Genomic DNA, 16588 nt, shown 5'->3' on the forward strand with positions numbered 1-16588 from the left:
TGCCGAATGAACGAGAGAGGCGAACGTTACGAATGAGCTTTTATTGAGATAAAGTTACATGAGAAAAGCGCGTGGTGTTCGGGAGCTACAAGCCAGCTCGCACGGACCTGGGAAGCCGTCGTACGTTAGCGAAACGAGTACAGCACAGCAGCGAGCCTTCGGTAAACTCAACATACAAAGCGGTCCCTATGCGGGAGTCACCAAAAAATAACAACGCAAGGTGGAAATGACACCGAGCATCAGAGCATAGGAGCGGCACGGCGCTCCCGCTGCAGCCTGGGCACGGCCATCCCGCAGCACCAGCACGGCTGCACCCCAGTGGCAGTGCTTGTGGCCACCCAGGAGCCTCCACGCCAACGTGAGCTCACCTTGCTTGTCCCCAGAGTCCCACATCAGCCCCAGAGTGCTCACTGCTGCCATCATCTCATTGATCTCTCCAACCTTAATGATTCTCTGATTTCACCTCTTGGTTTCAGCCATCTCCCCTAGGACTTGCTGCCAAGAGCAGGCTGTGCCACTGGGCTCCCACGCAAACATCCCACCATATCCTCACAGATCTGGACAAACACATTCACCATCCCTCACTTATGCCTTCTGCCATGAGCACACAAGAGCAGAGGAAGCACATGGGATAGAGATCAGAGGCACAGCAGAAGACCTGCAGGGATCACAGCAGTGCTCCAAGGCTGCAACAAAGAGCTACTAGCAAGCCTAGGCCAAACAGAAGCTACTGCTGCACTCCTACATGGTCAGATTTTGTTAAACTCCAAGCACGAGTCCATCCTACATGGCAACAACAACAGCAACCAGTCGCACTCTGGACATTCATGTTAAGCAGCACCACAGACAGCTGTGCCTTAATGCCAACAGGTTACCAACGGAGCTCCTTGGCTGCAGACAGAGGATACTGCTATCTCATGCTATTCTCAACAAGCTCTAGCTAAAAACTTCACTATTGCTGTTGAAAAGCCTTCAGAAAGTAAAGCATACAGTAACAAAACACCAGTAGGTTCACGTGGCAATACAATAATTCCTTAAATTTTAAGGTAAATTCCGTACAAATTATACTTCCAAAAATATTTTGCAAACTCTGGCATATGGCTATGATACAGTATGTACAAATAAAATACCAGAATGGTTACATTTTATTGCTAGGGTTTTATTATTGTTATTTGGTTAAGGAATCATACGGAAGTGTATAAAAGGGTGCAGGAAGCAGCAAGAAGCAAATATTGGCTTCTTGGCCTCTTAAAGCCAAGGTTGGTTGGATTTGTTCTGAAACACTGCGCTTTAAAATGTCACATCAAAAGCATCTCCTTACTGGGTCATGTCTGCATTACCCAAATAGGAGAGAAGAGCAACAGTGAGAGAAGCCTAGGCAATGGGTAAAAGGGTTTCATTTTGCACATTCCTCCACTGATACATACTTCCAGAATACAATTATTCACACAGCTATAAACATCCAGCCCAAAGATACATAAAATTCAACAGCTATGAACTGACTTCCACATAAACTGATGTTTTGGTGAGGTGGGTACATTCAATTCACTAATCATGCAAAAAAACCTCCCAACAAGATTAGTGATATTGTGAGCAGAATCATCTGATTTGGCCCTGACCTGGCCTGCAAGATAACACCTCCTGCAAAAGTATTTTGTCACGTTCCAGGAGATTACAAACATGCTTGGTGTTTAGCATAAACATAACTTTAAGTTCCTCTGTACCAAGGAAACCTCACCCACAAAGCACCTGTCAGTAGAGACCGCTGATGCAACCGCCTGCCCTGCCTTTTAAATCCTTCTGTTGAGAAGACAAAGGTTAAGGTACCAAGAAGCAATTACATGCATGTTAACCAGGAAAAAAAACAAAAACAAATCCTACTTTAGCCTTCCCCACCTGCTCACAATCCTACTGACAAGGAGCTTTAAATCAGGGCACTTCATCAGTGACCTCAACAACAGTGGGTGGAAGAAGCCAGCAGCATCAGCAAACCTGATGACAAAGTCTGCAGTAATCAGTCAGTGTGACTCAGTGCACCTCTACCTGCACAGAGAGCAGGGCTGGAGCTATTGGGCTGCCCAGCAGGCTGCACTGCAGGCTTTTTACCTCTTCAGTATCTGTTAAAGTTCTTCAGTAGCTTTTTTCTTTTTCAAACCAGTTAGGCTCATCTTAGAAAATGTAATCTGGATGCAATACAGCAAAGCTAAAAGAATGCTGAAGTGAAAACCCAAGCACTTGGTAGGTAATTGCTCCTGTAGGCTTATGATATAAAAACACATTCAACTCTTCCCTCTGTAACTAAGTCCTGCTATAGATGTGCATGGCTCCTTTTTCCTTCCTTCCTCTGCCTAACTCCAAACTCAACCATGGATATGCTGAGTTAAAACTAGAATTCAGCTGAAGCTCCCAACCACTCCTTTTAGGCTCAAGTCTCTCATTATGAACAGTTCACTGCCAACACAACCCCTGACACTAACTTCTCCTTAAATATGCATAATTTAAGCTATTTCAGATATTTACAAGCAGAAAAAGCCCATCTTTACAAGACAGATTTCTTTCTGCTTTACTTAAAGTGCAGCTCTCTAATTTAAGGCAAATTTCAGTGAAATATAAAACCATAGTTTTATTTTTATATGTACACATCTTAAATTAAAAACAAGAACTCCCTCAGAAAGAAAGACCAGCAAGTGCTTCTAAACAAGTTTGGGAATTTTCTGGATTGTAATACAGTCCCAATATTATGCCATATTGACATCTAAACCTGTAAATTTCTTTTCAATAAATGCAAATGAAAGAAGAGATGTCAATGTGTACACACCAAAGGTCAATAAAACACTGGGAAAGTGCAGTTTTTTCATGTCCCGTAGTTTCCTTTAGCTACAGTAGCTTTCCTCAACATCACATCCCTAAACCTCTATCCTATACACCCAAAGCTAATCTCAGTTCTTCTAATGAGTATTTCTCATCACCATCAGTGTCAAATTTCTTAAAGATATGTGAGTCTTGGGCTGCAGAGCCCAGCAGCTTTTGAAGATCTTCAAATGACAGTTTTCCATCAGCATCTTCATGTGCTTTGTCAAACAAATCCTGAAGATCTGCAAAAAGAACAGTGACTTAGAAGTAATCCTTTGAAGCACACAGGAACACCGTGCAAGTTACTCTACCAGTTCTACTGCACTATGTGTTACCACCTAGTCATTAAGTAAATAAAGCATCTCTAATGTGTAGTTTGCCTTCTGTGCTGTCAATAAGTTCAGGAGGAAAAAGAAAAACCACAAAACACGACCATCAACATTTCTTCAGTCTTAAAAAAAATTAGAATGAAATCCCTATTTCTGGCCACAGCTAATGGCCCATTCTACCACTATCAACTGCATACAGACACAGCTATCTTTCACAGAAGCAGGCTCTGAATGACTGTTGCTATACCAACAGCACTGATCATATAAAGGGAAGTATCTATTCACTTTCTGATGCAAAGCAATGCCCGTTCAGTAGCTGAAGAGACAGAACAGCAAGATCTAGAAACCATTCATTCCGCCAGGCAGCCCTCTTAAAGAGAGAAGGAAAAGAAGAAGAAAAAAAGGACAAAGACCAACAACAGACACATTCACACCTAACTGCTTTTCCTTCAGCATCCTAATTCTGACCTTGCCTACTCTCCCAGTCTCTTGGGCGTTTGACACAATACTTAACGAGCTCAAAATAAACAACTGACTCTAATGAACACACCTGATTAAACCTCTGCTGCTTTTTTTGTTTATACACTTGTTACATCTACGGTTCTCAAGCTTTTCAACTTGCCAAACTTATCACAGAATACCCAGACATTGTCATAACTGCAGTTACACTTAACGCCTCCCAAACATTTACATGAAAGATTTAGAAGAAGGAAAGGTCAGCCAGGAGAGGACAACACACCTTCTATGCTGGAAACTCCTGGTAAGGACAGATGTCTCAGCTGTCTGTTCTTCTCTGTGCTGTCATCAGCTGACCTTGAACCCAGCCTTGAAAGGTCTGTGGGCTTTGTCATAGTACTAGGACTACTTTCAACTGTTGCAAAACAATTTCTATTAGTCTTGTTAATTTCCCAGAATTACAGTTAGCAGAAACAAACAAAAATTCCAGAACTAATATTTTTTGCACACAGATGCTGTATGGGATAAGAATGGTGCAAAATTGTTTCAGAATACAGCAATTTTATGCACTTTTACTAAGAACTGGAAGAACAGAAGAAAGAAAACCTGATTTTTGGACAGCTATCCAGCTTTAAGCTTTCATGCTGTACTTGGAAAAAGCATATTTGTAAACATCATACACAGAACGACTGGTTGGCAAATGCTTTTCACTTCCCATTCTGGAAGCATTGAGCAAGCTTTAGTAATGGAATCTACATCTGCCTGCTTGGGTTGCTTTCCCCACCTTCTCCCTCCTCAAGGGATGCATCATTATCTCCTCCCATAACAGCAACTGTCATCTTCAAACTTTTATATTCATACATCATTTTCCATGTCTAAGAGTTGCTTTCTGTGACTTCAGCTGAACTAATCTCCAAAAATTTCAAGGAAACATTATTCACCTTCATTACTTCTTCTTTTAGTTACAGAGAGGACATCCATTCATTTTTAGAGGCTACTGTTGCACAAGTCCCTTACCATTCTCTGATGTCTCAATGGGTCGGTCCTCATCTGGCCTACTTGCACGAGCATTGAGTAGCTGAAGCTTCTCCCTTAGATTTAATTCCTGAGAATCTCTGGTTCCTGCTTCCTGTATATGCAGAAAAGAATTTTGTTACAAAATACCCCTTCAACACACGGAGAAGATTAGGGCAAGAGTTAGTTTAAAGTATCCAAGTACTTCTGAATGACTTTGTGCCTTCCAGGCTGACCAAGTTTTAAATTATTAACAAGATTAAAAGTTAAAAAAAATATCTATGGGAACACGTGAGAACTAAATTCATATCATCTATAACAAGACAACAGAACCAAAACCTAAACCCCAAAAGAAGGCAAGTATTTTGCCTATTTTCAAAACAAGGTGACATTTAATTTCCATATTTCTTATATAATTAGGTGCAATACAGAAAAATGGTACTATAAAAAGTTAACATGTACTTGGAATGAACATTTATACATGAATTGAAATAACTAATTGTTTCAAATGTTTACAGCAGCACTGACTGCCTTAAGGCTGACACTACTACACCTCTGTCAAGCATGTCTTCTACATCTTTATCTCCTCTGTTCTTTTCATTACAAAGTTCCAGATCACAGCATTTCAAATCTGATTTGACAGCATAGCCAGGTCACTCATCTGTCTTCTTACCAGAAAATGGAAACTAACCTTAACAGCACCACCCCTCAACTCCAACCCAAAACTTCACTCTTCCATTAAGTCTGTTAAACCACATCACAGCCAGTCATTACATTGTCCACTAGCACAAAGTTCCCCTAAGTCATGTTTTGGCTGCTGGCTCCTGAGGCCACTGATCTGAAGTCAGAGGACTGGGCAAACTTGGGCATCGCTGTCTTCTTGAATTTCCTTCCCATTATCCTTTCATATTTCCACTATGCTGAATTATGCTTATCAAGATTAAACATAAGCCCAAGAAAGTTTTCATATGCAGGTAAATGCTATAACACCACTCATAGCACGAAGCCACAATAGTTGCACCAGCTTTGCTGAAAGCATAGCAGTGGGAATTCAAATTGAGGCAGTTACCAAAGTCTCTCAGTGCAACAGCCAATGGTCTGAACCTCCCTAAACTTTCAGCTACATGAAAGGATATTACAGCAGCTCTGCCATGTTATTCCATACATAATCAAAATGGCAAGACTTTGAACTCCAACTTGTTTTCCATTTAATTCATTTCCTTTCCCCAGCATGGGGTAGGTAAGCTGTCCTTCTATACTGTACTTGTAAAAGAAACCAGATCAGATAACTTGCAGATCTTCTCTCAAAACATGACTGTAAGACAATAACAGGGTCTACTAACCCAGTGTAGTTTCTGTTTCCTTACTTTACCTTCAGTTCTTTATTTGAATGCGTTTCATTATCTGGTTGATCTTCATTTTCCACTTTTATAGAGGTAGTTGTATCATTCCCCTACAGTGAAAGGGGAGGAAAGCTGAGTATATTCATGTACTTACTGTTTTCTATAATAAAGCTTTTTTTTCCAAGTTTGCTAGGCATGAAGCCTCCGAAGTTTAATTTTCACTTTAGTTAGACCTTAAGAAGCAGTATATGTGCTATGCAGGACAAACTGAGATTAGCAGACACCCACAGTCATGCTTACCAGACCGGTAGACAAGTTGTTTCTTTTGTCCAGCTTATTCACAGCAACAGGAGTGTTTTCCAAGAGCATAACCCTCTGGCTGAGGTTACCAATGGCTGAATCCACATTTAGAAGCTTGATGTCATTCAACTTCTGGCTTGTCACTACAGTATTATTTAGCTCCTCCAAAGCTGCGTGGAATATCTGGCTTTCCTGAAATATAAAACCAAGAGATGTTGGTTTACTTGACTTCTGCAGCACTACAACATGGCGGCTGACCCAGTTTAACCAGGCACACTTTAGGCTGCCTCACCACGGAAACACTGGCAACATTCAAGAGAAGCTTCCACAAAGTTATTCCAGCTTTCAAAGTTTGACTGAGATTTTCCTCAAGGCTAACCTCTGTTGCTAATGCAATCAATTCAGCTATGCCAGCAAACACACAAAGCCTATTCATCTCATCTTCCAGAGCAAGCTTAGTAACTGCACCAATTATTTCTCCCCAAAAAAGCAGGTACTAGGCACATTTATACACTTTTGAGGAATATATGAATGATATTGACTATATTCAATATAATTACATTACAAACTATTTGAGGTGAGCATGGATACTTTTTTTTTAATCCCCTCTTTGCACACATCATTATTTCAAGGGTGACTCAACACACACCACTCCTAGACTTGCTCAGATTGGCAAGTACCTGCCATAAAATCCATTCAATAAAAAGCTTTTAAATCATTTACATGAGCAAAGTATGCCATAATTTGTTTGATATTCAATTTTCACTTTTCACTTAGTTAATGCACACACAGGAAGCGCTTTCAGGCTACAATACTTTCATGTTTGCACATGCACAGAAATAAACTACAGTAATATTATCTTGTACTTGGTTCTGACATATGCCATTTGTGTTTTGCCTTCATAAAAACCATACTTTTTTCATATACTACTACATGGCTGTATCAATATTCTTTATGCAAGGGAGAAAAATACCTGTTTGCAATTTTCTGTCTGATTTTTCTCAGTCGTCGGCAGAGCAGTGGACTGTTTCAGTTCCTTCTAAAGAAAGAAGCAGAAAGTGATAACTGTAACAAATACTAAGCTCTTAAGAACTGGCAGATCACAACTAAAGATATTTTGTGATAGTAATTGTTGCTCATGTCTGTTGTGTGTGCAGTATTTTAACTAGGCTAATACAACAGAAGGTCAAATATGTTGTTTTTAATTAAACCCCTCCAAATTGGCTCTTCTCCTTTAAAGGAGTATTAAGGCACACATTTCACCACTGCCATACAGTCATACAGTCACATCCACTAAGTTTTTGCAGCACTCACTAATTAGTTTAATAAGATGCAGAATGAGAATATTAGCAGATAAAATATAATTTAAAGTAGTGCTGTACTGCACTGAAGAACTATTTATTTGCTGTTTTTCCACTAGAAGAGAGGTCAGCATAAATACAGCAAGCAATTTCTGCTAAGGATGGTCAATAACCTCATCCTTGCCCATATCCTTAATTCAACCAGCAGATCATCTCAACAATTTCATTTGTAGGACTCAGTGCAGTTACCAGAAGCAGCATTCTGCATCACAAAAAGCAGACAGTTCCAAGGCTCTACAACTTTAGAGCAGAATGCAAAAACCTCCAGGACAGAAAGTGTAACAGTGATCAATTGTGGCACCAGAAAAACACATGCTTGGTATCATACAGGAGATGCTACACAAGGATGAGCAGCGTATTAATTTATCAACTGGCATCTACTGAGACTTGGAAAGTGTTCTGAAGACATAAGGTAAGAACTTCACAGAGCTCTTATGCTCTGTGAATGAGGCAGGTAAACTCAGAACACACCCTGCTAAACCAGTACAAATTTACCACGTCATTCTGGAGTATTTCGATGGATTTCTTGTATTCTTCAATAGCTGTCTGTATGTTTTCAACGTCGTGAGAAACACTGGTCAGAGTGCTGCCTATGGTCGCTACGGTCTGAAAGAAAGAAGACAAAAATCTCAGCAAAAATCCCATGTTTCAATGCCCTGAACCCAATGTTTAGTTGACGAAGCAGCAGGCAGTCTGCCACAGACACAACCTCCTCTGCAAACAAAACAGCAACTATGGCATCTCGGCCAAAAAGTTCACACACCCTACACCGTGACACGCAAAGAAACCACAACTACAGCCTTCAGGTTCCCAAAGCAATGCAAACATTTTGGCATTAAAAAAAATAAGCCCTGATATAAAGGCATTTTTCTTCCTCTCTGCATGCAGTATCAGTATTAAACACGCAGGTGCTGACGCTGTGTGTTCACCCTGCCCTAATCAGCTTTCAGGCTGCTCAGGGGACGCGCCACACACTGCAGAACTGCTCTGCTGAAGGTTGCTAACCTGCTTTCCAAACCAGTATTGCCTTTTTTTTTTAATGGAAGAAGAGCACTGAAGCATCACAAAAATCCCCATGAGTTCTGTGGGTCAGCCTATGTGCTGTGACACCACTGCTGCTTCTGACTGCTGCACCCTCATTCTTTCCTTCTCTTATAGGCAGGTGACCCAAACACAGCTGAGCACAAGATGCTGGGCAGAACATTTTCTCTGCACTCACCAGAAGCTGGGCTCCCCCACCCACACCCAAAGCTCTTCTGACAGAAGCTATTCCATCACCCAGAGAAGCTTCTCCCAGCTATGGCATCCCCCAGAAGCTACAGCATCAGCCAGGGTTCTAAAAGAAGCCTGAGTCTTGAAATTCATTTATTTTCATTGGCATGATACTGGAAAAAAAACCACCAACATTAACGTCGTTGCATTTAGACATCAGAATAGCTTTTCAACACTCACAGTATACTTCTTAGAAGGCTTCCAGGTTGTTCTTTATTACAACAACCTTGTAAAACATACATGCAAGAAAGATGGCATCAAAAGAGGAAAGGAAACAGATGCCACATCTGACACCTTCCTTCTTTCAATAGGAGAGACTGAAATGAACTCTGGATGTTTCTGACACTTTCATTTTCACAAGGTATGACAAAGCAGACTTAACACACACAAAAAAAAGCCTGGCTGCTCAGCAGATCACTGCAAGATGAAACCTGTTGGCCTTAAAACTTTGCACTGATAGTACTGCTGTTAAGTGCAGCAAGATAACACCAAGGTTACTACATATATTACGTGCAGGATCTAAACTCTACTTCTGCATGACTTATGACACAGTGGAAATCCAGCATGCTTGTAACAGCTCTATAGTCCTCCCAGAAAAAGAGATCCTAGCAGCCTGGTCAACCAAACCACACTGCTTGCTTTACGTATTCGTTCATTGATTACATGATAACTTAGTAGGAATAGGAAATGAGAAATGGAAACCTATAGAAGCCACAAGAACTGGACTGACAACTGGCTTTAGCAATAAATATTTGTATTGGGCTAAGTAACAGAAGTGCTGTGGGAGACTCAGGTAAGTTCTGACAAGCCTTTCTTTAACCATAACGAACGGGCCAGCAGAGAAGGCTCAAGCTATGGGGCACAGAAAAACATTGTATTAACAGAGGTCATTTTGTATGCTTGTGTCACTTATTTGAGCTTGTCCCTCAAGGAATTGTCAGGAAACATTCCAGTACAATGTATGCTTTGCTGTGCACGTACTGCAAAACTGCAGACAGACCAGTATCTTACATGACATTAAGAGGATCAGCAGCCTGAAGAAAAGCCATCTCCAAGTGAAAGAAGTGACAACATGAGGATAATCAGAAACATATGGATTTCCAAAAAGGTAGAGCCAAGACCTTCATTTGTCGTTGTTTTTTTAAACATCTGCAACACATTATCTTAGGACCATACACTATCAATTACATGAGCTGCAATTTAAAAGCAGTAGAGAAACCACTATTTCACACGTACTGTTCAGGTAAATCCCGCTGTTCTCTCTGTCCCCAAGAGCCCAGCAGCAGGCCAGCACTGCAGGAGGCACTTAGCAACACACAGCTATGGTACTTGCCTTCTGGAGTTTCTCTACTGTGACAGGAAGAGAAATCAAATCAGAAGCAGACTTCACATTGGTTTTGAGATGATTTACTGTTGAGGTCAATAGCGATATCTACAAAGAGGAATGTTGACAATCAGTCAGCATAACCCTGATTATGAACTTCCACATAACTAACGACTTCACTTTTAACCCTGATTTTGAACTTTCACATAACTAAAGACTTCACCTTTAACACTAGATAGAACTAAAAATACATTTACATACATGCAGACACAAAACAATCTTGTTTCTAGGTGAGGAGTCCTGTCTAGGCTATGCTAAAAATTATCTGCCTCTTGGAATAGAAGCAAGAAGTTTGTTTTTCAAACTGAATGACAAACATGTGGCACCCTCTGCCCATTTTATATTCATCCCTTCATTGACAGGTTGCAGCTGAAGGAAGATTGTTATTTTATTTTTATATTGCACAAGAAGCCTTTACAAAGAGGAAACACTCATCTAGTTCTGCATTTAGCAATCACAAACCTGCCCAGCAAAACCATGCAACTTCTCCAGATGAGTGATGGACAAAGAATGTGCACATATCATTAACACATTCAGTCAAGAAGTGGTTTCTCTCAACTGTTTCACCCAGATGACAAGCATTCTATAAGTCTTCAAGACAAGATATTCATTCCAATCAAAAGGCTGTGAAACTACAAGTGATCACAAGCTGGTCCTTTATTGCTGGCATTACCACTTTAAGACCAATCTGTAGCCCCCAGTAGCTGAAACAAATGAAGAATCAGTTTCCTCATATTGGAGAATTGAAAAGTAGAGCACATAAAACCCACTTTCTTCTAGCTATGAAAAGGAGTTGTTTTGCATGCTGATAAAAGGGACAAGATCCTAGCTTTACAATAGGCCAACCTTGACCAGCTGGTGTGCAGGCTGTAGCCTCACAGCTGTGGACATTGGCTGAAATAATTCCCAGCAGTGCATCCCAACAATTCATGGAAAAACAACAACTGAATTCTGGCCAAGACTGTGACCAGACCCCAAAGTAATATAAGGGCCTGTAGGAACCTTGTCCCAAGTATATCTCTAACAACAAGAAGCAGATAATAGCCTCCTGAAAGACCCATTAAGCACCTAAACATCTGTGGATAACATGTATTGTCAGGTGCCAAAGAAAGCAAGTTGAGTTTTCAGATGTGTTTATGCACTTCCCACTCCTAAGCTCTCCATCACTGCACGGGGATGAAAACAGCCCATCTGAGCAGCATCCCAATGGTCTTTAAAAAGGAAAAGAAAGCAACAGTAAAAGAAAGTACTTCTGGATACCACTAACTGTGAGCAGTCATGAACTGTTACTAAACTCTCAGGCAAGAACTTCAGTAAGAGCCTTCCTGGATGATTTGTTTGAAGTGAGCTAATACATCAGCTAAGGAAACAGCTTTCTGTTAAGTGGCTTAGTTCTACCAGAGTAAACAGAGCTAAGATTTACTCCAGCTCAGATTCCAAGTGAGTATTAGCAGATTTTGCATTCACAAGACACCAATACTTCCTCTGTAGCAAGATCAACTCACACTGATGTGAATTAACTTCTCTCTATGCACACAAAATGTTTGGAGGTACTCTCCTTAAATCCGAAATATCAAATCTGTCCTGGTAAACACACAGCTATTTGACAAGAAAATAAATAAATGCACAGTTCTCAGTTATTTTTTTTTTAAAGTCTGCCACAAGCCTCCCCATCAGTTGCATAACTTTTCCTCTTTGCCATAAGTCTCCAGACTAACTGGATGTTCTGTCTTCTTTTGGCTCAGTATTAATACACTATTTAACTTTAGGAGTTCAGCATCTGGCCACAGAAGTCCTTAGAGAATGGCTCAGCACTGCACTAAATGAGCTTTTTTTTTTTTCCTGCTAGCAGGTTTACATTTTCTGTAAACACAACATTCAACTGACTTTTCAGAATTAAGCACTTAGTTCTCCTCACCTGTTTGTTGATCTCTGTGATATTTATCCAAACTTTACCCAGCCCCAGTTCTCCAGTCTCAATTTGCTCCAGTTGCTTTTGCTGCTGCACCAAATCTTCATTCAGTTTAGGAATTTCTTGGAAGGATGTCTTTTGATTAGATTCCACTAGACAGACAAACAAAAACATAAAACTTAGGTATCCAAGTAAACAATGTCGAACAGACGAGGAACAAACTACAGGCAGAAACATCCACAGTAGTTTAAGGCAGCAGTAACAGTTTCTACATGAGTTTATTGCCACTTCTGTACTAAATATCTGCTTGAAACAGCAGCTCACATCTGTAGAGAAAACCCAACAGGACCTTACTGAATGTAAGGCTTTGCAATAGTCCTGTCACCTCGGCAAACTTCAACAGGTCTTTTTTTAGTGCTGTTATTTGGCACTGCTATGAGAGGGAGATAGAAAATAATAACAACAGTAAACACAAACTATCAGCACTAGGGCAAAGGAGGCACGTGAAATGAAACTCAGTGCCCTACATAAAGAGGTCAGTGGTGATGCAGTGAATTCCAAAGAGATCAACGTGCTTACAGTTCTTCCACATGACAAGACAACTGAGAAAAACGGATAAGCTCACACACCAATATCTGTCAGTAAACAAATCAACAGACACATGTCTTGGAAATAAAGTCAGTCATCACTGCATTTAATAACAGAGAAGGGGAAAACGTGGCTTAGATGAATTCTAGTGAGCCTCAGAAATGCAGCTCTTCCGCGTGTGCAGTGACTAAGCTGTTTAGCTACAAGTGCTATTAGGCAACCCCAAATCCTCAGGTATGAGAAACAAGAAAGCAAAGCTTTTGAGATGGGGATGACAGGATTCTGCACAACCAGCACCTTCGCTCTGCAACGCTCCAGCACCAACTGCCATCTTCCAGAGCCCAGACTGCTGACAGCACTGAGACCTGACAGTGTGTTTCAGGATGAATTTCCACGTGGGAAATTCCCTAGGCAAAACCCTTCAAGAGTGCTCGTTGCCCACAGAGTGGATGCCTAATCACACAGAACGTGTGCATTTTCTAAAAGCCACTTCACTTCTCTTAAAGCAAGTTCTGAAGTCATTTCTAGGAATAGCGTAACCTGCACTGATCGCCCAAGATTCAAATAATGCTTCTGGTTACAAAGTTCTTTAAAGGTGTGTTTCAGCCAAATCAAACTCAGGGCTGCTTTTGCATTTGCATACCTTAATGCGATTACATGGCACTGAATCAGATGTCTCCTCACATGAGAGGCTCTTGTAAACAGTTTACTTTCCATTTTCCTACTCTCTCTGTGTACAGCAAAACTGCATTTAAGACTTCTCTACAGTGCTAGGAAGGTTAGATATGGGCCTGCATGACTTCCCTCCTCTTTCCACCCACCTGTTCCACCAAAGCAGAGTTTATCTTATGGAACCAGGTTATTCTTGCTGTCCATCTTTCTGTTGTTGCTGTTCTGCATTTTAATGATGCCTCTCTCATCCAGCTTCTAGGGATGCTACTTCAGCAACAAGGAAATGCAGGACTGTTTTATCACTACATGCAGGATAATTTGCTGTTTTTCTATCAGAGCTATTAAGGAGAGAACAAGCACACCTGTGGCAGCCTGGCCGTGCCAGCACGTGACAGCGTGCCCGAAGCAGACAACTGCTTTAACAAAGATGTCTGTGTACAACAGGAATGATGAAACTTCACTACACCAAAGCCAACAGATGGCATCATATAGAACTTTTACTGCTAGTACACACCATGGCTTCAAGTATATCAGTGCATGAAGACCAGCAGTTAGCTTACCCATAACAAGACAAAACCAGGCTCAGCATGCTTAGAGCCTAGAGCCACGAAGCAGTGCTAGCCAGCCAGAAGACTCCACCTTGGCAGACAGCTCAGCAATCAGCTCCTCCCCACCTTGCAGCAACTTTACACACCCAACAGGAAGCCCCAGACACCCACAGCTGAGAACTTCTCAAAGAACAGCAAGCACACTTCCTCAGTATCTGTTTCTACCATAAACAAATTAAGCTCTCTACTTGCCTCCAGCCTGAGCATCCTCAAACTTTTCAATTCCAAGAACTTTGGCCTTGTTTTTAAGATTGTCTTGAGCAAAAAAATAAAAAAATAGAAATCCTAACAAAAAGACCAAAAGTTATGGGACAAAATCTGCACTGAACAAAGATACTCTTCAGGCAAAACTTCAAGCTTTGCTATCTTCTGCTCCTTTCACACAGCTCCTCTGCTACTGCTGCCTTTTTCAATAGATGGCATTTTATACACTAGTAAAATAAGGTACCATGCTTTGTATCCAGAGGTAAGGCAAAGAGCACTTCAGGTAAACCTTGTCACTTATTATACCTCAGCACTACAGCAGCAGTTACAGTACTGAAAACTTAAATGTTGACTTAAACAGAGGAAACTTGAGAAACTTCAAGTTACCTCCGGTCCAAAGTATCAAACATGATAAAACTCCACACACAGCACACTGAGTTGAACAAACGTGGATTAATGAAAGCAAGATAAACACTCCAAAGATATATCAGAAAAACATAAAGTAGTGTTTAAATTGCAGTAACAGAACTGCAAGTATTAGACAATTAGAGAGCTCAAGATAAGAACACAAACCTCCATTATTTGTTTTCTTGTGGGGGGGGAGGGGAGGAGAGGGTGAAGAAGGATCAAAATTCCCCAGGCTGCTTTCTTAGAACTTTCTGCAGCAGTGGCTTCAGAAGGGAGCACTGCCAAACCCAAAGTAGGGCTTTCAGAAGCATGCATGTACAAGCGGCTGTGTCCCTCTTCCCTGGGAGGTACCAGCAGTAAGAACAACGCCACATCCTTAGGCTTGCTCAGCCTCCAGTTATCTTGGGTTCAGAGGACTCCTCCAGTCACTGCAGTGTGTCAGCTCTGTGCCTACAGGTGCAGAGCGAGCAGGCTGGCAGACAGAGCTCTCCATGCTACCCAAAGCAAACAGGCAGCAGCACAGCCACACGTACTTACTGGTTCGGAACTTTTCCTTAATCACATCCAGGTCCTCCTTGAGAGCCACCTGCATCCAGACCAGGCCCACACACGCCACCACGCAGGCGGCCAGAATGACAAAAGCACAGAGCGGGTAACAGAACTTGCAGCAGCGTATGTAGTCCGCCCTGGGGAAAGCAGACAAGCGCTCTAAGATCACCAGTCCAACCTCACCCCTCCATTGCCCAGCGCCCGCCTCCTCAGTGCCGCATGCCCACGGTCCCCGATCACCCCATAGGGCCGGTGACCCCACGGCGGCTCAGCCCCCGGCCGAAGCCCCGCTCTCACTTGGCGCAGCGGCCCCGTCCCCCCGCCGTCGCGAACTCGTCCTCCTCGGAGCTGGACTCGGAGTCGGATGCGGGCGGTTCGGTGCGCAGCAGCCGGTGCCCGGAGCCCTTCTTGGCGGGCTTTTTCCTGCGGCCGTCGGCTGCCAGGCCGATGAGGGCGTTCAGCTCCTTGCGCTTCTTCATCCTCTTGTGCGGCGTGGGGGGCGGTGGAGCGGCCGGCAGCTGCCCCTCGCTGCCTCCTCCTCCTCCTTCCGCCGCCGCGGCCCCCGCCGCCTCCGCGCCCCGACTCGCCCGCTCTGGGGGGCCCCGCCGGGGCTACCGGCGCTGCGGGGGGCCGCCGCTGCTCCCCCGCCGGCCCCGCGGAGCCGCGTCCCGGTCCCCCGCCCGCGCCATGGCAGCCGCCGGCGCCGCCGCGGCCCGCCCCTCGCCCGCCAGCAAGCCGCGCTCCCGTTGGGCGGCGGGACCCGCCCCGCCTCTCCGCTGGGGTGGAAGTGGTGTGGGGGAATGAGGGTTCGAATCCCGCCTCCGCCAGGAGCAACCCGTCGCCTGCAGAGCCGCTGAGGGGATAGCGGTGGGAAACAAGCAGGGTTCGAATCCCGGCTCCGCCACGGCGGCCCTGCTGTTGTAGAGGCAGCCCCTTACAGCATCCATTGAGCGGGTGTTCCCTACAAACAGCGCTTGTGGGCACAGTGAAATGTTACTTTGATGCCAATACAGCTTTATATTTGATGCTTTATGATGCTCTCATCCTATTACTCTCTACAGCTCTGTGAAAGAAGGTTGTGATGAGGTGGACATCAGCCTCTTCTCCCACGTAACTGTGAGAGGATGAGAGGTGAAGTTCTGGTTGTATAGAAGGAAAATTTCCTTCTGAGAAAGAGCTGTGATGCAGTGGCACAGCTGCACAGGCAGGTCACCGTCCCTGGAGGTGCCCCAGAACCGTGACGATGTGGCACTGAGGGACGTGGGACAGTGGTTAGACTTGGTGTTCTCAGAGGACTTTTCCAACCTTAATAATTCTATGTTTCTCTGTACTAAA

General features: G+C 43.1%; 1 protein-coding gene across 4 annotated transcripts; it reads right to left on the reverse strand.

Moving 5' to 3' along the window:
• Positions 1-22: 22 nt before the first annotated feature.
• On the reverse strand, positions 23-15794 carry EFCAB14 (EF-hand calcium binding domain 14). Of its 4 annotated transcripts, none has more exons than XM_042873966.1 (11): positions 15551-15794; positions 15242-15390; positions 12231-12376; positions 10262-10360; positions 8155-8262; positions 7269-7334; positions 6296-6487; positions 6025-6105; positions 4656-4767; positions 3922-4053; positions 23-3095 (listed from the first exon to the last, which is right to left on the reverse strand). In XM_042873966.1, the coding sequence occupies exons 1-11, from the start codon at positions 15730-15732 to the stop codon at positions 2920-2922; spliced, it is 1443 nt and encodes a 480-aa protein (XP_042729900.1). In that variant the 5' UTR covers positions 15733-15794; the 3' UTR covers positions 23-2919. The 4 variants fall into 4 exon arrangements, with proteins under 4 accessions (XP_042729900.1, XP_042729899.1, XP_042729902.1 ...); XM_042873965.1 differs by having other exon boundaries at positions 8152-8262; positions 15551-15793; XM_042873968.1 differs by lacking the exon at positions 3922-4053 and having other exon boundaries at positions 8152-8262.
• Between the last annotated feature and the right edge of the window lie 794 nt (positions 15795-16588).

This window comes from Lagopus leucura, unplaced genomic scaffold (assembly GCF_019238085.1).
Source record: "Lagopus leucura isolate 7727_CA_CO unplaced genomic scaffold, USGS_WTPT01 Super-Scaffold_100009, whole genome shotgun sequence".
Classification (NCBI taxonomy): domain Eukaryota; kingdom Metazoa; phylum Chordata; class Aves; order Galliformes; family Phasianidae; genus Lagopus; species Lagopus leucura.

What these genes read in the sequence shown, in the direction of transcription:
- EFCAB14 (XM_042873965.1), bottom strand. Translation starts at nt 15,732, where the DNA reads ATGAAGAAGCGCAAGGAGCTGAACGCCCTCATCGGCCTGGCAGCCGAC. An exon ending in AGACAGAAAATTGCAAACAG is followed by an intron (nt 6,488 to 7,268) that starts GTATTTTTCTCC and finishes TTTATATTTCAG; the next exon opens with GAAAGCCAGATATTCCACGC. An exon ending in ACAACTTGTCTACCGGTCTG is followed by an intron (nt 6,106 to 6,295) that starts GTAAGCATGACT and finishes CTTTCACTGTAG; the next exon opens with GGGAATGATACAACTACCTC.